The sequence below is a fragment of the Erpetoichthys calabaricus genome, chromosome 12 (assembly GCF_900747795.2).
Source record: "Erpetoichthys calabaricus chromosome 12, fErpCal1.3, whole genome shotgun sequence".
NCBI lineage: Eukaryota > Metazoa > Chordata > Cladistia > Polypteriformes > Polypteridae > Erpetoichthys > Erpetoichthys calabaricus.
The window spans coordinates 126,224,884-126,245,687 of record NC_041405.2 but is presented as its reverse complement, the minus strand read 5'-3'; the positions used below and the strand labels follow the sequence as shown (position 1 = coordinate 126,245,687).

The 20,804-nt window shown below is 38.2% G+C and overlaps 1 protein-coding gene across 2 annotated transcripts in view; it reads left to right on the top strand.

Moving 5' to 3' along the window:
* LOC114662571 (neuronal migration protein doublecortin-like) overlaps positions 1-19,728 on the top strand; it is a 196,668-nt gene extending 176,940 nt beyond the window's left edge. For both annotated transcript variants that reach the window (XM_051935214.1, XM_028816112.2), the window contains exons 6-7: positions 2,847-2,941; positions 7,789-19,728. In XM_051935214.1, coding sequence (XP_051791174.1) covers positions 2,847-2,941; positions 7,789-7,845 — 152 coding nt within the window. In that variant the 3' untranslated portion in view covers positions 7,846-19,728. The remainder of the gene's footprint in view (positions 1-2,846; positions 2,942-7,788) is intronic.
* The last annotated feature ends 1,076 nt before the right edge of the window (positions 19,729-20,804 follow it).

Below are 20,804 nucleotides of genomic sequence, written 5' to 3'. Positions count from 1 at the left end.
TGTCGCTAAAGTACTGAGACTCGGCTTCGTGTTTTGGGGCGCAAGACAGGGACTCACACGTTACAACTCACACACGTGGTCACAATGCTATAATAAACAGTATACGCTCGTATGGATTTTGACTATATAAGTGGGTCACGCCGACTGAGACCGAGAATGGGAGACGATTACTCACAATCCTGCAACGAGAGAGAGAGAGAAGAACCATCAGCTCAGTTCTGATCACGTGATGCTCAGCAGACAAAGCGTATATGTACTACTCATATTGCAAGACTTCGCTCTTTTATCAAGTTAAAATTTATTAAAAACTTTAGCTCGTCTTGCAAAACACTTGCAGACCAAGTTACTCGCAATTCAAGGTTTTACTCTATCTTCATTGATGATGTCAATGCTAATGGCAGTGGCACAATAAATTCTGAGGTGTATAGAAACATCTGATCTGCTCAAGTTCCAGTAAATGCCTCCAAACGCATTGGACGGCATTTCTTCCTACAAGAAGATAATGATCCCAAACATACTACAAAGGCAACCCAAGAGTTTTTCAAAACTAAAAAATGGAAAATTATAGAATGGCCAAGCCAGTCACCCAATTTAAGTCCAATTGAGCAGGCCTTCAATATGCTGAAGAGAAAACTTAAGCAGACAAGGCCCCAGCAGCTGAAGATGGTTGCATCACCACCTAATGATGTCTATGAAGCGCAGACTTCAAGAAGTCATTGCATGCAAGGATATGCAACATCCATCCATCCATCCATCCATCCATCCATCCATCCATCCATTTTCAAACACGCTGAATCCGAACACAGGGTCACGGGGGTCTGCCGGAGCCAATCCCAGCCAACACAGGGCACAAGGCAGGAAACAATCCTGGGCAGGGTGCCAACCCACCGCAGGGATATGCAACAAAGTACTAAATATGACGGCTTCTAATAGACCTGCCATTGCTGTGTCCCAAACATTATGGTGCCCTGAAATGGGGGTACCATGTAGAAAAAGTGCTGTGACCGAAATGTATGCAAATACCCTTAAATGAAAGTCTGTAACGTGTACGTTAATCACATCTGAATTGTTTGATTTGTAATTTTAAACAGTGGAGCAGATGGATAAATCAAGGAAAACTATATCTTTGTCCCAAACATTATGGAGCACACCGCAGTTTTAATGCCCATTCCTAATGTCCTAATGTCAGATGTTTCAATTGTATCTTCACAAATCAAAATAAGAATTAGAGGTTTTTAGAATGGGTTCAAATTCCACATCATTGTCTTAGTGGAGTTTATGTATTGTTGTCTTTTTTCCCACATCCCAAAGAGGTTCAGGTTAGCTTGATTGGTCACTCTGTCCTGTGTGGGTAAGTCTACATGTGTGCTTTGGTGGGCTAGCATCCTGTTGTTCAGCCCACCTCCCTGGGCAGACTGGTGTTTAAGGGCTCATTTATACTTCACGCTCAGAACGCGTACACACCCGCATAATGGCTGCCACGCATTCCCAGCATTCATTTGAAGCATCCTCTGAGCAGGTCCTCAGAAATTAACGCGATGTGTGCGCAAGTTGCAGTATCAGCAAAAAGTGGCGCAGTGTGCTAAAAGTGAGAATGTGACATCAGAGTCTCTGGTTACTATCTACATGTGACAGAAAACTGCTTTGCGGATCCTACGAGATCGATGTGCGTGCTTCGATGTTTGGTGAATGGTTCAATGTGGTGAAGCAAAATGGCGACATACAAATGCATTCATGGTGCTTTTATATTCAAGCGTCGCATATTCCCGATCGTAATGACACAATACATTTTAAAAGTCTCACATACCATCTTTGGTGCCGTCTTTTTTTTTTTGCAACTTCGCAACAGCAACATAATGTTCAGCACTGTATTTGAGCCACAGAGAAAAAAAATTAAGGACATGGCGAAAACGTGTATTTTGTGATTAAAGTGGAAATTTCAGCTGTAATCTCAAAATGTCCACTTTAACCTTGTAGTTTACTTTATTATTAAAGCAGACCGTCGTTTTTAATCGGTACGGCAAGCAGCAATAGATCACCATCAGAACACATTAAATGTATAATATTCCAACTCTCTGCAAATTTAGAATCTTTAGATTTATACTTGATATCACTTTCATGATGAAATGCATTAAAGTATGTATGCTACATTTTACAGATAAATCGTTAATTTCGTTTAAATAATGAATGCTGTTAATAATTACACACATGGAGGTGACATGGTGGTGGAGCGGTAGCACTGCTGTCTTGCAGGGAGTTACTGCGCTGGTATTCCCTTCCTTGAGTTTACATGTTTTCCTGCTGGGTTTCCACAGTGTGCTCCAGTTTCCTTCCAAAGATATGCAGATTTGGGGATTTGGTGCTGCTAAAATGACTCCAGTATATGTGTGTGCTTGTATTCACCTTGCGATGAGCTGATGCGCTGTCCAGGTATTGTTTCTGCCTCATGCCCAATGCTTGCTGGAATGGACACATCCCTGGATTGATGGATTTAATCATTAAACATCCTTTTCAGAGATATTGCGGTATGGTGTCATTGGAATTTAATGGGAGTTCCAGGCTATTTACAACACAGCGAAGCCAAACATTTAGTCACCGTGATAATATCCCGCACTGCCACCTGGTGGATTCCTCCAGATTTACGTAAAGTACGTGCACAAGTATAAACAGCAAAATGGTTGCGTAGCAGGAGCATGCACTACAGCATGCGTCGCGTCGTGTGAAGTATAACCCCGGCCTAAGAAGGCAGTGGAATCCTTCAAAGGTCGGATCCTGGTAAGACTATTTTACACCTGTCCACCATCGGTTCTCCACAATCTAACTGTTTCTTATTGTGTTTCCCGTAGCTAATGGCACATCGAGCAGCCAGCTCTCGACTCCAATTTCCAAGCAGTCTCCCATCTCTACGCCCACCAGTCCTGGAAGTCTTCGCAAGCACAAGGTATGGGCTTTATGTTTAAGCATTTGATAACAGATACCTCATCAAAAATGTTTATCCTTGTACTTTCATCTCCATGTTTTTCACCAAAATATCAGCTGTAGTGAGAAATGTGCCAAACTCACCTGTGGCACTAAAACAGTTACATTTAATTGGATTCTGGGGCCTCTAGTACAATACAAAACAATACAGTTTATTTATGTATAGCCAAAAATCACACAGGAAGTGCCGCAATGGGCTTTAACAGGCCCTGCCTCTTGACAGCCCCCCAGCCTTGACTCTCTAAGAAGACAAGGAAAACTCACAAAAAAAAAACCTTGTAGGAAAAAATGGAAGAAACCTTGGGAAAGGCAGTTCAAAGAGAGACCCCTTTCCAGGTAGGTTGGGCGTGCAGTGGGTGTAAAAAGAAGGGGGTCAATACAATACACAGAACAGAACAAATCCTCAATAAAAAATAAAAAATAAAAATTTTTTTGAAGTACGGAGCAGAATTTAACAGTAGATGATATCACATAATAAGATTTGGATAATTGACATCCTCAATATAATTATCTTGTATTTAAATTATTTTACTTATTTTATTTTGTATTTTTTTAAAAGATTCTAGCATAAAATCACAACATGTGACAAAAGCGAAGGGTTATATGAATACTTTCTGAATCCATCGTGTAAAAGACAGGCTGGTGGAGTTATTTCTTAGATTAATGCACTTTAAAATACCACCTTTCAGATATATAACATATAATTATAGAGACAGGTGCATATTCACATAGTGTGTTTGATTTATGGTAGATAAAGTTAGAAATTACATTGAAGTAAAACTGGTGACAGTCTGAGATTCAAATCCAGCCTTCTTGACCTGTGAGGCAGCGCTCTGCAAATGCAAAATAGTCTTAAAAGCTTTGCAAATTAGATATTTTAAAAAATGAAACTTTCAGAAAATGCTTTATGCATAAGAAAAAGATTTACTGTAGTTCAGATGAATTCTTTAATTTTAATTTATGACATTTTGCATACTGGATCTCCTGCTGGTTTTCATGTTAACATATGAAAATAAGCAGCAATTAAATACCAATTATTCTGTAACCAAAACTGAAGGATTTGTCAAGTGAGATGTGGGTATCAAAATGAAACTCAACACCAGAACTGCAGGTTAAATTAAACCCACAAATGTATTCAGTACGAGCAATTTCATCACTTTTCCTCATGAATAATAGGTTGCCTATATAATATCATATGAAAAAGTTTGGGAAGCCCTGTTAATTCTTTGGATTTTTGTTTATCATTGGCTGAGCTTTCAAAGTAGCAACTTCCTTTTAATATATGACATGCCTTATGGAAACAGTAGTATTTCAGCAGTGACATTAAGTTTATTGGATTAACAGAAAATATGCAATATGCATCATAACAAAATTAGACAGGTTCATAAATTTGGGCACCCCAACAGAAATATTACATCAATACTTAGTTGAGCCTCCTTTTGCAAATATAGCAGCCTCTAGACACCACCTATAGCCTTTAATGAGTGTCTGGATTCTGGATGGAGGTATTTTTGACCATTCTTCCATACAAAATCTCTCCAGTTCAGTTAAATTTGATGGCCGCTGAGCATGGACAGCCTGCTTCAAATCATCCCATAGATTTTCGATGATATTCAAGTCAGGGGACTGTGACGGCCATTCCAGAACATTGTACTTCTCCCTATGCATGAATGCCGTTGTAGATTTCGAACTGTGTTTTGGGTCATTGTCTTGTTGGAATATCCAACCCCTGCGTAACTTCAACTTTGTGACTGATGCTTGAACATTATCCTGAAGAATTTGTTGATATTGGGTTGAGTTCATCCGACCCTCGACTTTAACAAGGGCCCCAGTCCCTGAACTAACCACACAGCATGATGGAACCTCCACCAAATTTGACAGTAGGTAGCAGGTGTTTTTCTTGGAATGCAGTGTTTTTCTTCTGCCATGCAAAGCACTTTTTGTTATGACCAAATAACTCAATTTTTGTCTCATCAAAATGAATCTGGCTCATCTAAATGAGCATTTGCATACAACAAGCGACTTTGTGGCATGAGTACAGAAAGGGCTTCTTTCTCATCTCCCTGCCATGCAGATGTTCTTTGTTCAAATTACACTGAATTGTAGAACAATGTACAGATACACCATCTGCAGCAAGATGTTCTTGCAGGTCTTTGGAGGTGATCTGTGGGTTGTCTGTAACCATTCTCACAATCCTGCACATATGCCACTCCTGTATTTTTCGTGGCCTGCCAGACCTGCTGGGTTTAACAGCAACTGTGTCTGTGGCCTTCCATTTCCTGATTCCATTCCTTACAGTTGAAACTGACAGTTTAAACCTCTGAGATAGCTTTTTGGAGCCTTCCCCTAAACCATGATACTGAACAATCTTTGTTTTCAGATCTTTTGAGAGTTGCTTTGAGGATCCCATGCTGTCACTCTTCAGAGGAGTGTCAAAGGGAAGCACAACTTGCAATTGACCACCTTAAATACCTTTTTTCATGATTGGACACACCTGTCTATGAAGTTCAAGGCTTAACGAGCTAATCCAACCAATTTGGTGTTGCAAGTAATCAGTATTGAGCAGTTACATGCATTCAAATCAGCAAAATTACAAGGGGGGGCAGCACGGTGGCGCAGTGGGTAGCGCTGCTGCCTTGCAGTTAGGAGAACCGGGTTCACTTCCCGGGTCCTCCATGCATGGAGTTTGCATGTTCTCCCTGTGTCTGCGTGGGTTTCCTCCGGGTACTCCGGTTTCCTCCTACAGATTAGGTGCATTGGCGATCCTAAATTGTGCTTGGTGTGTGTGTGTGTGTGTGTGTGTGCCCTGCAGTGGGCTTGCGCCCTGCCCGGGGTTTGTTTCCTGCCTTGCACCCTGTGTTGGCTGGGCTTGGCTCCAGCAGACCCTCGTGACCCTGTAGTTAGGATATAACGGGTTGGATAATGGACGGATGGATGGATGGATGGATGGATGGAAAATTACAAGGGGACCCAAATTTTTGCACAGCCAGTTTTTCACATTTGATTTAATTTCATACAACTAAATACTGCTTCACTAAAAATCTTTGTTCGGAAAACAACCCAGTACTCAGATGTTCATAGGAAATGAAAGACATACCACTGTTATTTTTTTTGTTGAAAGTAGAGTAAATTATTATACAGGCTAAGAGGGTTTCCCAAACTTTTTCATATGACTGTACATAATTTTAACTTTATACAGGGAGATTCTAATGGGCATGGCTCCAATTTATGATGTATTACTCCCGTAATAATGAAGTGATAGAAACAAAATAAATACAGCGCATACCTTGATAGATGTGTAAATGACCCAATCACATTCGGTGTTGGAAATGGTCGCCTTCTTCTTGCAAACACAAATCGACACGACCCTCCATATTGGCAAAGGTATCCGCAAGCAATGTTGGGGTGATCACAGCAATTCCTGTTCAGTGTTTCGCTGTAATTGTTCCAGTGTGAAAGGCTTGTTCTTGTACACTTTTCCTTTCAGTGCTCCCCAAAGGAAGAAATTTCGGAGGTGACAGGTCCAGGGAACGAGGCGGCCATAGTCCCTTTGAAATGACCCGATTACCAAAAAACAATTCAATGTGTGCCATGCTGTGAGCTGACATGTGGCAGGTTGCCCTATCTTGCTGGAAATAACCTTCACTTACTGTATCTCACAGTCATCCAGTTCATTCACAAATAAGACAAAAAGAGCGCCATGCCTCACTCGTTCGTACATTTATCCAGGAATACTGTGATCTTTATTTCATTTGGATTGATTCATTACTAAGACAGTAATACATCATAACTCAGGGCCTTGCCCATTACAATTAGCCTGTATAATACATCTTATCCAATTTAAAGCAAAATAACTCCACAGTCAACATATATGTACTTTCTAAGATTGGCTCTTACAATATAGAAATAATCCAAAAGATGAATGTATAGAACCCCATGGGGTTAGTAGGGGTATTTGAAACACTATGTTTCTATTCATGTTTAGTATTTGAGCTGCTCTGATTTTGAGTTTCATTTTAATACCCCAAGCTCTTTTCGTCATTTTTGTTAAGTAACAATTTAGATTTCATCACTGCTTGTTCATATCCTGTCTTGATTTTCTGCAGCTGTATCATAAGAACAGACCTTGGGCTGTCTCTGGTAATCTGTCCAAAATGGTTGACCACACTTGGTAATGTGTTCCATATATTTATGGATATCCGAGTGAAGAAAATATTTCTAACATTTCCATAAAATTTATTGTTAACTAGCCTGCATTTGCGCCCACCATTTTCTGGATGGAAACTCATTTTAAAATATCTTCCAGAATCCATGGAACTAAATCCCTTCATTATTTTAAACACTTCAATCCCGTCACCTCTTAATCTCTGTTTGCTTTAACTGATAAGGCTTGTCTCTTTCAATCTCTCCTCATACCTCACAGTGCTGGAATCAGCCTGGTTGCTGTTCTCTATATTGGTATATTATTATTATATTATTATTATTATATTATTATATTTGTGAATTTCCCATTGGGATTAATAAAGTATCTATCTATCTATCTATCTATCTATCTATCTATCTATCTATCTATCTATCTATCTATCTATCTATCTATCTACCATTATTTTTGTAACATGGAGCCCCAAACTGCTCACAATATTTTTTTTTATTATGGTTAAGGTTTTCAAGCTAAACAACTGGCATTCAAGCTTGTCCTTTTAGACTTTTCCCTGGCTGGTCCCAAAGTTAGATAATGTTACCGATGAGCATCCAGGATTTATCACTTTTGGTTTTTTTTTTGTTTGTTTCTTCTTTTTCTCACCGCAGGACCTGTACCTTCCACTGTCACTCGATGACTCTGATTCACTTGGAGATTCGATGTAGAGAAGAAGCCAGAGAATGGAGAAGAAAAGCAAAATCGAGTTCAAAATCTCGTCTGCTGAATGCAGTGCTAAATTTGGTGCTGAAAACATTCAAAACACCAAAAGGAAGTCAAAAATATCTTTCTTTCTTTCTTTCTTTCTTTCTTTCTTTCTTTCTTTCTTTCTTTCTTTCTTTCTTTCTTTCTTTCTTTCTTTTCCTATTTTATCTTGTAAAAGAAACACTGCCTAATAAGTGATTAGCTGCCTGGAATGCATTAATGTAATGTTTGGGTGATGCAATTTTGCTTTAAAGTATGCAGTGCCATGATTGTCCAGACCAACGGCTATGCTGATTGTCTTGTACTAAAATCAATTTCCAAACTCCAATTACACATGCAAAGTAGAGTAAACATCTCAAATTATTGAATGCATTTTACGATGCTTGAGAAGACATTTGGGTAAATCATGGGAGCAAACAGTTGACAGGTCATAATGCAACCATATACTACACTATAAAAAATAAAAAGTGTAATCCACAATGGGGTTCATTTCTCAAGTCAAAAGTTGGGAGTAAAATACATTTTATAAAAATCACATATTCCAGCACAGAAACCAAATGCTGGTATAATTTATTCAGATTATTAAAAATGCTTTCACAATGAAAAGCAGCCTTACTTTTTATGGCGTACCTAAATCTTCCTGTTGTGTTCCTTATATTTGAATATGCATCCATAACGTTTGGGACAGTAATAACAACAACTAGAAACTCTTTTTGAATTATCCACCTCCTTTTGTATTCCTTTCTTCTACCTGCACTTGTTAAAACAGTAGGACAAAGCACAGATCACTGTGAATCTTTTACAAAAATAAATAACTTTGGGTGAGTTTGTTTTTTTTTTATTTTTAGATTTGGGTATTATCCTGCTTTTTAAACAGCACAACTGAACATCTTTTGCGATTCTCTGTTTTGTATGAGAAGTGTGCTTTATGATCGTTTTATTTTGTAACCTTTTCTACAGCAGTTTACACTAATATTTAATTGTTGTGCATTACGACCCAGACAAAGCGCCACTCTGCCAAATGCAAGTGTCACTTGTAGTGGCGCCTTTCTAAGAAATGGACTAAGTTATTGGTTTTGTCTTTCTACAAAGACTTACTGTATTTTCTGTCTTTTATACTGTCTGTTGTTTTGTTTTTTTGTTATTTTTGTGGGTATTTTAACTAACTGCAGTTATTGTTGGTATTGTTTAAAGTTAATTACTGTGCTGATGGTCAATCCAGTATACAATATTTTATTAGGGCAATGTTATCTGATTAGCACATTAACAAAATTCATGTCTCTCCCATATTGGTTTCAGGCAGAGTAGATAATATGATTTTATATAAAAAAATTCATTTTGATCGTAACAAGGATTCGAGTTCAAGGTCAGTTCCTCCTTTCAATTTTAACAAAATGAAGTAGCCACACTGCTGTTCTCCATAGATAGATGGATATTTGCATTACTTTGTTCATTCTCATTTATAACTGTTAATTAAAACAGGACAAAGCAAATTCAGCTCCTTTTTTTCCTTACATTGCACCCTTCAGCAGCAACACTTCCCATATTTAATACAGGGTTAAATATACAATGCCTTGAAATGTATTTCTAGACAAAAATACACATTCTGATACATTTTGAAGCACCAAAATGATCTTGTTTTTAAATCTTTACAAATTTGAATGTCCTACTGGGCAGTGCAGAGCTGTGAAGTGCCGGCTGCTTCTGTTCCTGACCACACATGGCTGCCGTGCCCATGCACACGCCAAGATTAAGAACAGCTCTGTCCGGTTGAGCTCTTGTCGAACAAGTAACAAAAACTCATGGAGAAGTTTCAATGAAGTTAACCAAAATTTTGAGAGCATGGCATTTCAACCTGCTTTCAGAACTTTTTAACGTGTGTTTTTGTTAAGGGGAGAATTTCAGGGTACACTTAACATGTACTGCCCCTAAATTTAAAAGCAACTCTTGACAGCTAATTTTACATTTGAGTTTTGTTGGTTTTCTACCTTGCAATACTTCTTGAACTTTCAAACTCGTCTACTTCTACACTCAGGTCTGTTTCAAATGGTGCTATGTATAGTTCTGTCATTTAACCAAACCCACTTTGAAAAACACTAATGTATATGAAAATAAATAGTGGCTTAAAAACACTGACAGCAACCATGAGGTCCACATTTCACAAATCAACACCCTGCCTACCTCCAGCATACCACTTTGTGTACAGCACAGTCTGTAGTGCTACAATCCTCTAGGCGTATTTTATGGAAAATATTTCAGGATCTATCAAAACAGTAATAATCTGCCATTGTCACATTGGGTGTAGGCATTATTAAAGAAATCAAGATGTAGGGGGCTCTGAACTAAGCATATCGATTTACCATTGCTGTTTCACTTAGATGGAACTTCCATGTAATTTGGAGCAGAGCCTCTTCTTTTTAGTCTTTAATCGGTGAATGTAGTCACAAAATCAACACTTCAAATCCAATATGCTGGAAACAAGACTGTACAGCAAGGGTGTCCAGTTGAGAGTCTGCTGGTCCTCAATTACAGCCACTTTCTTAACTAGTAGGCAGTTTGTGTTGCTCACAGCGAAAACATCTTTAGCATCAAAGATTGACAACCTTTAATTGTTTCTTCTTTTCTCAATAATGAGATGCAATGAAAGCCAGCAGATGATGAGTAGCTCACTTGGAGATCTAACCACCTCCTGGAGGGCAACCGTTTTCTCTCTTAACAATTTTTTAAATTAATCTTCTATTTTAGCTGTTAATGAAAAGTGTTTTTTTAATTGCTTGTTAGTGCTCTCATTTCCAGAACTATAGACTTTATTTATGTTTCTGAGAGAACCATCTAAATATGCTGTGGGCGCACAGGTGCACATGCAATGTAGTTGCTCATCTTTTGGCTCCATTTACCTCTCATAATTATTTGAGTGCTGATCAAGTTAAAAAGGGGAACAATTGAGGGTTCCGAATCTTAAAAAGGCAAGTCAATTAAAATTAAGGCATTAAAGTACAGTATGCACCTTTAACAACTGTTATTGGCAACTGATTTTGAAAGTGTCTGGAATGAAAGGCCACAGGCATCTAGGATCGGAATTTTGGACCCCACTGTATGCAACTGATGGATAAAAAGCAGCGCGTGGTTTCAGTAATGCACTTCATTGGCACATTTATTTTGGCTTGGGAAATTCTAACAGATTTAATTTCAGTATTCTGAAATGCAAGGGCGGCACGGTGGCACAGTGGTAGCGCTGTTGCCTCGCAGTAAGGAGACCTGGGTTCGTTTCCCGGGGCCTCCCTGCATGTAGTTTTTATGTTCTCCCAGTGACTGCGTGGGTTTCCTCCCACAGGCCAAAGACATGCAGGTTAGGTGCATTGATGATCCTAAATTGTGCGTGTGTGTGTGCCCTGTGGTGGGCTGGTGCCCTGCTAGGGATTTGTTCCTGCCTTGCGCCCTGGGATTGGCTCCAGCAGACCCTGTGTTAGGATATAGTGGGTTGGATATTGACTCCTCATTTAATCTTAGCCCAGCACTAACCAAGACTGCGTGCTGAATAGGTTTATTTTGTGGGAAGCTGAAATCTGTTTGTACTGATTTTTTAAAATAATGTTCACATAAGTGTGGTGTGTATTATTCACGAAATAGCGTCTAATTTTAAAAATTATCAGTCTATATTGTATTGCAGAATTTACTTAAATCTGCAGATTCTGTATCCTCCTCCAAGGTCTGCACCCATATGATATTCTATTGACACTTTAAAAGTCTACTTGATGGTTGTCACAACTATAAGGAATAGCATAATCTAAAGAATTTGCTTTGTTGACTGTTTTATAAAAGCATCTGCATTTTATATTTGCCATCTTTCTTTAAACTGTAACTTAATTGGATCATTTAATACCAGTAAACCTTGGTGGACGTCCATAAATTGATTTTAGACATTCAGAAGCTAAAGGTAAATTTTAGTTGTATGAAGCAGACTGTTTGTAAGGCTGGCAGAAGACCCCAATGGTATGTTCAACAAGGAGGAATCGTATTTTGAGGTCAAACAGTTTTGTTGCTTACAATCTGATCTTTTGTCTTTCAAGCAAATATTATTATTGAAAAACTATCGCTGTAATGTATTGAAAGAGCCACTGTCTAAAAAGTGCTTACATAGTTTACAGAAAGTGCAATTTAAGCAAGTAAGCAAATAGAGGTGGTACGTATAAGTGGTCCTATTGGTGCGGTGGAAGTTTCCATGATCTTTATTCCGTTGCTTCAGTACCAAAATGTAATCTTCGAATATAACCTGAATGTTTTAAGACCACTTTAAATTGATTAAGTATAAATTTTCAGCCTCTCCTGAATGTATATGCTGTGTGGGTGTCTCCATGTGCATGCATACATGCAGTAAATATGTTTGTACTCATCTGAATAGTTTAGAAAATAGCAAAAAAATTTAAAAATACACTAAAAGTCACGCATCACTACAGTATAAACTCAACACATTTACATTTCATTTTCAACTTTTTGAATTCACACTGTCCGCTAATTAAATTTAAATGTTAGATTCTTTTACATCCTTCTTTTTGTATCAGGTTTGCCCTTGATGTCCCATGCCTCACCCAAATTAGGACCCTTTTACTTATGGTCACTGAATCACTGAGACATCAAACACAAACTGGTAGAACAAAACAAGAGTTTATCTCACTGTTGTTTGCCTTGCTCTTGAATGTTGTTAGTCTTAAGCTGACAGCTCTCAGAGAAGCGCATCCCACGTTCTGCTAAGAAATGCCATCCAAACTGAGACAGCCCTTACCATCTCCAGTAGTGTATACAAACCTTCACCACTGAGTTTACAGATTTGCGAAAAGGTCAAAACAAGAGTGATGAAAGCATTTAAGCTAAGTAAGATCTTTTGATGTCCAGATATCATCAATCAATGGAGGCTTTAAAGACGGTTACTACCTTAATGCTATTTAAATATTTAAGAAAGTATGCTAACCAAATAACAAAATGAAAAGCGAAAGGGTGCATAACACACAACTGAAAAGATATAGACACTACTCTCTGTGCTCTCAGAGATTCCTTCTTTCTTGGTCCTGTAGCTCTTGACAGATTCGAATCCTGGGTGGCAATCAGACCCCACCTTCCTGGGCTTCCACTTTATATGGTGGGTTGATCGGAAGGGGTGGGGCACACTCTGGACATCACAGCCGGGTGGGAGTGCCCTCTCTGGGCATCTTCTCTGGGCTGTAGAGAAAGGAGAGGATACCGTTACCGACACCATCCATTCTCGCCCCTGGGAGTGGTAGTGCTTATCTCAGCCAAGCTTGTCATGGGGTGTTATGTTCTTAGGTACCATTAACCTTTACTGATAGTCCAAATTGTCTTAATACCTTTGATTTAATTTAGTGTTTATTTCAAAATACCTATTTTGAAAGTTTCTTAAATGAACTAAAAAAATATCACTTCCTAATAATCACGTATCAATTATTCCAGAAAAAAATATGTCTATGGTTCAAAAGCCACTTTCTCGTCATCACAAGTCTACCACGTCTTATTTTGTGTCCTTTTAATGCTCTGAGAAGTGAGAAGAAGGAGCACTTTCAGGTAACACATCAGAAAAAATGTAAATAAGAGAAAAAAACTACTGATATCATTTAAAAATAAATCATGAAAATAATTGTGTGAACAGTCTACATTGGAAGGCACGGGAAGGGACAGGACATATTTGTAGTTTGTGTGAGATGGATTTTGACATTTGAATTGACTTCTGTGGTGAGCATCGAGGTAGGCTAAATATATAACTCATGGGGTCATCAACTCTGACCTTTCCAAATGTTAAAGAACGTCCATTGTTATGACAGGACAGGAGGGGTAAAGCAAGAAGAAAGTAATCATTCAGACAGGAGTGTTGACCACGTTTAAATAGCAAGGCCAAATTCCAAAACCAAGATGAATCCAACCACATGGTGAGAAACAATTTGTAGTCACAAAAGTCCTAACTTTAGCTGGCTATCCTTTTCAAGAATGTTGTTAGTACTTTATAGTTTCTGAGGCCTTCAAGCCAAAGATTGCATACATTTGTGAGTGTGCCGCCCTCTTTTAAAGTGTTATAGGTCATTAATCACACAACTAGCATTAAAGTCATTACTAAAAAACAATGAGATAGCACAAATGTAACCAACTCACAAATTGGCAACACCTAGGAAGAAGTACATTATAGAAAAAATAGCATTATGACACTAAAAAATAATAATAGCAATAACAATAATGCACGTAAAACATCACTAATTGGTTTTGTTGCTGTCCTTACGTTAAAAAGGTTTCAAGTGTCTCTTAGATTTTTGAAGCTGATCAATTGATTGCTGTCTCTTCTCCTGATCGTCTTTTTTAAAATGGATGCATTCAAGCACATTGCATGGTGACAGACGAGAAATGCTTAATGACAAAAACAATTTTCTTTTCAATGTAAAATTCATTCTGATTTGGGAATATTACACAATTTGTGATTATCGTGTTTTTACATTTTCTTAAAGCTAATTGACCGTAGTCTGACAAACAATCTGGGTGTAAAATATGGGTTTCCACCTTTGTTCTGTTAACACATCCTTGGATGGCATGTCCTGTGAAACATGTTTGGCTACTCATAGCCGCCAATCTTCAACATTGTCGCCATTTTATACTATATACTCCACCATTTGCTAGTCATGTCTCCCTACAGGAGAGGACAGCATGCATCTCCCAGTAACCAAACCTTTGAACAAAATTAAAAAAAAAAAAACTACAAAGCTCTTATTTGGTTTAACAATTAGTTGGAAGACAGATCATCAGCTACTGTTAGGGCCATTTTGCAAAGTTTTCTTGACTGTGATTATGGGCATTCATCTTTTAGTTTAATCCCTGGCTTTGATTCCCTGGCTTCAGATCTCTGCTTTGCCTCCTCCCGATTCTTCTGCATTATGTCCTGGTCTTTGCTACTTAATTATGAATCCTTTTTATAAGCCACTTTTCAAATTGGCTGCAACAGTATGCTGGATTGACAATGTACAGTGACTTATGTGTTGGCTTGTTAATGGCTGTCTGATACACTTTTCAATCATACTTTGTTCCATAAATCTTCTTTTGCTGTTGGTTTGTGTGCATGGTAGTGGGAGGGCATTAATGGTTTCGCCTTCCTTATTTGTTGAGTGTCTGATTTAGGCAGCACTTCTTCTCTCAGTCCTTGCAGTGTTGTGTTGCTGCTCTGTAATAGCTGGGGGTTTGATTACTCCTTGACGTCCTTTATTTTGTTATATTATTTTTTTGGTGGCCCAAGGCCATGTCCTCGTGCTTTACACTGCAGAGACACGTATTACTCAGCAGCTGACGATGTGTTTTGAGATGAATAACACCTGCAAAATGATTGTTTCTTTGCAGATCTGCTGTATTTGACTTTCTTCTGCCTCATAGCATTGCCTTGCTGCATGGCAGAGGCGTATATTGAACTGAGGACCTAACCGAAGCGAGCTCAGCTGTCACACAGTTGGTGTGCTCTTCTAAGAAACTTAACAAGTGCTTTACATAGGCCACTTGCTCCTGTTGATGCTAGTATAAGAAAAGAAACACTCTTAAGCTAGCTTGCTTTTTTTTCAACAGCAAACTGTTTGCATTTCTAAAGGAGAGATGCACAAAAGTCAACGTATTGTGAGCTTGTCCATTTAGAGACATAGTTTTATTTTGAATGTGTTTTTGGACAACTATATTTTCAGATTCACTTCACAATATAGTGTCCAGCATTGTCTTTGTACTCCTGTTTGCACAAAGACTCAACTAAAGGGGCTGGCACCCTTTGCATAAGTGGAAAGAATAACGAATTTGCATTTGTCATGTTTTAAAATGTGCATCCCATTTGTGTGTTTCTGCATAATCCTCCTCATTGTGCAAAATACAAATGTCATACTTTTTATGATTTCCCCGTAGAGCTCACCTGTCTGTCCCAATAACTGATACTCTACTACATGTTACTGGATTAGGCTGTTTTGGGCCTTTTCAATCAGCTCTAATAAATTAAATGACATAAGGGCTTTCATTCATTAATTTGGACCCTGAATAGTTCTATTTTATGATTTATATATAAATATTAGCTAAAAGTTGTTAAATTAGGAGCAATGTCAGGGTAATCACTGGAAAGAGCCTTCAGTCTTTATGAGTTTGGTGTTTCCAGAACTTGTCAGAATTGAGGAAGCCTTCCACTTTTTGTGTGCAGTTTTTAACTCCGCCTGGTATCTTTCTTTCTTATTAAAAATAATATTCACAACTTAATTCAAGTAGGTTCCCTATTTGCGTCTGTAAAAGAAATTAGAAGCAAATTGCTCTGTGAGCTAAAATAGCCATTTTCGTACAGATTTGTATACACAGCCAGCCCAACCAATAATGATTTATTTATTAAAGAATTTATTTATTTATTTATTTGCCTAACGTTTATATTTTATAACATAAGGCTAGCTATTTTAGGGAGTCAATGGATGCGTTTACATGTGCTTTTAACAACCTGGCTATTCACAAAAACCCAGAATCTAAAAGGCCAAGTAGATACGTATTCCGGCTAGAGAAACCAAGATATCAGTTAACACACACGTAGATTTCGCCGTGAGTACCCCAGTTATGTGGCCACGTAAACCCTTAACCAGGTTACACTTAAGGATTCTGTAGTCTGCGCATGTCCACTGCACTCTCTCAGCCTGTGCACGTGTTAGCCTTCAGAAGCCACAGGTAGAAGTGTCTCAAAAATCAATTTCCTGCAGCAAATACTTGAAGGGATTGCACTATTCCTTCTCCTGGCTGAAATAATCTGTCTGAATATTTCAGAAATTGCTCAATTCATGTTCATGAGCTAAACCAAGAGTGCTAAGCTCAGTAACACAATCTTGGGAGGCACAGGCTCAGATTCATGGTGGCCTTTGATGATGTTTAACCTTTCTTTTTAAGTGCATTTTTATGAATCAGAATGGGGAACAGCATAAGCGGACTTGCACGTGTAAATGTTTTTTTTAAGTAACCAGGTTTCTGCCTTAACCTTAACAGCTTTGTGTGTGCATGTAAACAGACTCATTGTCTGATGAGACACTCATATGGCCGTAACCTCCTGAAGCCATGTCTGGAAGCTGGTGGTAATTTACCTGTAGGCAGAGAGCTTTCAGGTCTTTCATTTTATATTTCAAAGCAGTAGATACAACTGTCATGGGTAAAGAAACATTTCATACCTGGAGCATTGACTGCATGTAGTACTCCAGGAAAAAGTGCAAACCTACTGTCTCTGCTTTAAGCTGCCTAAGAAAATGGCATATCCATAAGATCCATAATGGGTGTGCCCCCTTGCAAAACGTTTATAACCAAATAAAACTGAATTAGCGGCACAGTGGCTTGTCATGCTGCAGGGTCCTTGATTCAACACCTCGCCTCGTGACAAACTGTGTGGAATGTCTACATTCGCTCAGTTTCCAAGAAGTACTTCTACATAACCACAAATGGCGCGTAAATGGGTTGGTCTGCAATTTGGGAGTTGTATGGTGGATACAGGACTGGCTCCTGCCTTGTGCTGAGTGCTGGAACCATAGATGGGGCTGACAGTCCGTCGCTTAGCACACTCATGCACACACCAAAACTCACGCTAGGCCAACTTACAGCCAGTAATCAATCCCCTCCACATGTCTCTGAGATGTGGGAGGAAGGAGAATGTGCAAACTCTACTCATGGGCTGAGCCTGGAACTAAACATGGGTCCATGGAGCTGTGAATCACCCATGTAGCACCTAATATATACAGTAAGCAGTATTTACGTTACATAATAAGGGAACTGGGATCATGCAGTTCCGAGTACCAAACCATTGGTGGCATGAGAAAATAGTAAAACATTGCAATTGTTCAACACGCAGACATTCAATGTTCAGAATTCACGGGATGGCTCCGATTGTGGAACCTTTTACTGTTACAGACACCTGTCATTTACACAGATGTTTTGAACTAATGAATATTCTGCATTAAGAAAGCCTGGCTTGCCTTAATCCGATTTCCTAACAGAAACATTTACTTCGTAAAGCAACAGGAAACCGATGGAGTTGGGGCGCTATAAAGCAAGAGCCGAGGAAGTCCGATAGGCGAACAGACAGGCTGAGGTGGGGCTACCGGGTCTCCATTTCCAGTCTGGGTCCTGCGGACATCAGGCCTACACAAGAAAAAGGAATAACAGGGTAGAGAAATATTCATTTCCTCACTTCGTTTATACTAAATGGGATTTAATTTTTTATTCTTAACTGTAGCCTTCATTTTTGTAAGTAAATTGTTAGGATTATTTAATTTTGCTCTTTGTTGTTTTGACAGCTTATAAGGACTTTTTAGGTAATTAATCTTCCGATGCACAGTTAGAACTTTATGAATTCCGTCCAAGTAGCACAGACATACTAGAGGCCCTGACAGTCTCATCATTTCCATCACTGAAATGTAAAATGTAGAAAAAATATGCACTTCTGTATAAACAATACAATGCCATAAATAAAGATTTTATTTAGAGCGGAACAATTTTTTTTCTTTTGGCATTGGTCGCTCTGTTTTACAATTACCACCCACCTTGGAATTGTTAAAACATGTTATACGTGTGCATATGAATTATTCTCAATATAATTTGAAATAAATAAAATGAACGATACACAGTTTTATACTGTTTAACGGTAAATGACACTTTTAAGATGTGATTGTGATCAAATATTTCAGCTCGATAACATAAAAAATGAAAACCAGCAAGAAGACAGAAACACAGATCACTGCTGCCATAAACAATGATGTAACTGGCTAATAAACTTTCCAAAATGGTTATTTTTATCATTCATTAACATTACAAAATGTACATTATGAAAGCTCATCAGTCAAATGCTTTAATTAGTATTCTACTAAGGTTTCTTTCTATGCCTTTCTACATTCAGACCTGTAAATTGAAATCCCATCTCTGTTTGTTACTGTACATTGCTTCATTTATTTTTTATGTGCACTAATACCGACATTTTTAAACCTATTTAGGAAATTGCCTCATTTTTTTCCGTTAAATATATTGCAGCTTTGAGTCACACTTTCTTGCTTGATTGTACAAGTTTGTGTTTTAGCAGTCATTTATTATGTAAGATGAACATGTTACTGTTTAATTGCCTTTTGTGCCATTCAAAAACAAATTGTACATAAAACATTTTATTATGGACTTTTTAAATTGAAAAATACGGATCTATAGGCTAGGTAGTACTCTGTGATTTAGATAGTAGGTGATTTTTATAGCATTAGGACCTTGTTGCTTGCTAAGGAAAACAGACCCACCGAGAGATTCAAGATGCATGGCCCGTGTCTTGGTGTGCATGGTCACAGAATCCCGAGCGTCTGTCTCTCATGGCTGCAGCCTCAAATCCACGTGCGTGGCTGACACTGACCGCTGTACCTCTGATAAGAAGGCTCTGATTTTAGTCAGCAGTTCACTTCCTCCAGACCTCCCTGGTTTTGCCATTGAACCTTGAAATATCCCATTTCCAAAGACGTGTAACAAGATCGTACAAATCTGATTGGCAGGGACAGAATCCTCGCTATAAAAATGGACATAACATCTGATTCAAAGCGGTGATTTAAGTGTGTTCTGTTTGGTCATACATGAGTGCCTTCTTATTGTACGCATAGTATTTGAAAATACAATACAATAAAATTAACAGTGATCCATTCTGAGGTGAGGACTGCCTTGAAGACACATCTGCTCTGTGACTGTGCTTTTAGGGCATTTTTACATTCAATTTGTATTTGTTTCAATGTACATTTGCAACATGTGTGTTGTAATCTCAGCCCAATAAATTTGGTTAAAAATATTAACCTGTTTGTACTGTAATGCTTTTATTTTTCTTTTAAATTTTAACAACACAAATATGTGAATGAAGTTTACACTTTGACATATTGTTGAGTTTCATGTCATTAGGAGTCCTTTATTTATGTCAACTGTTGGAGGCCCTCTATTTGAGCAGCAAGACTCTCCATTGCAAAATTAAAGGCTTCCCTCTGAAATTAAATAATATCCAAAGGTCTCAAAATAGCTCATTATTAAATGTCTTGTCTGAACGTAGGACTTAGAGAATAAGACTTCATACATGTGAACTGATCTCATTTTCTACTGTAAAGTGTTCTGGTACAAATGAAGTCAGGGTGTCCTAGCTTAACAGGCACAGGTATCAAGCACTTCTTTGTCTTTTTTCTTATACGTGTAAATGTGTTTGTTTTTTTTTGTAGTCTAAACAGCAGTTCTCAGTCATGCCAAACACAGGTATTGAAATCTGTAGAAATATCATCAATACAAACTAATTCATAATATCCAATGGAGGTGTTAAATGCTGTCCTCCACTCGTCTCCTTCTCTAATTCCCGGTATATTGTAAGCACTTCTGAGATCTAATTTATGAAATCTGTGACTTGATTGATTCATGATATTATAAGTGTGGAAATGGGTAATTCATCTTATTCTTCTGATCCATTATTTATGTTATGCCTCATGGCAATGAAGAGACTGGGAGATAAATGGGAGGTCAAACTAATGAAGCCAAAGTCAGTACTGAGCAATGAAACTCAGCGACAAATCCTAAACGTGAAATGAAGAGAAACAGAAGGGGAAAATAAAAACAAAACAAAGAAGGATCTTAAGAAAGAGGAGGAGGAGGAGGCTGGGAACATGAAGAACACAAAGAAACTTAGAAATTGTTTTGTTTTTTGATTTCCACAAATTCAAATGAGGAAGAGACCAAAGAGAGTGAACTTTATCTCCCTTGACCTTGTGTTTCACTCCAGTGATGACCTCTGATGTCACCGATAATGATGCCTAGCAGCTATAAACATAACGACTCTGAACAGCATGTCCTTTCCGGAAACAAAATGGCATTGCAGAAAAATGTGAAAATACAG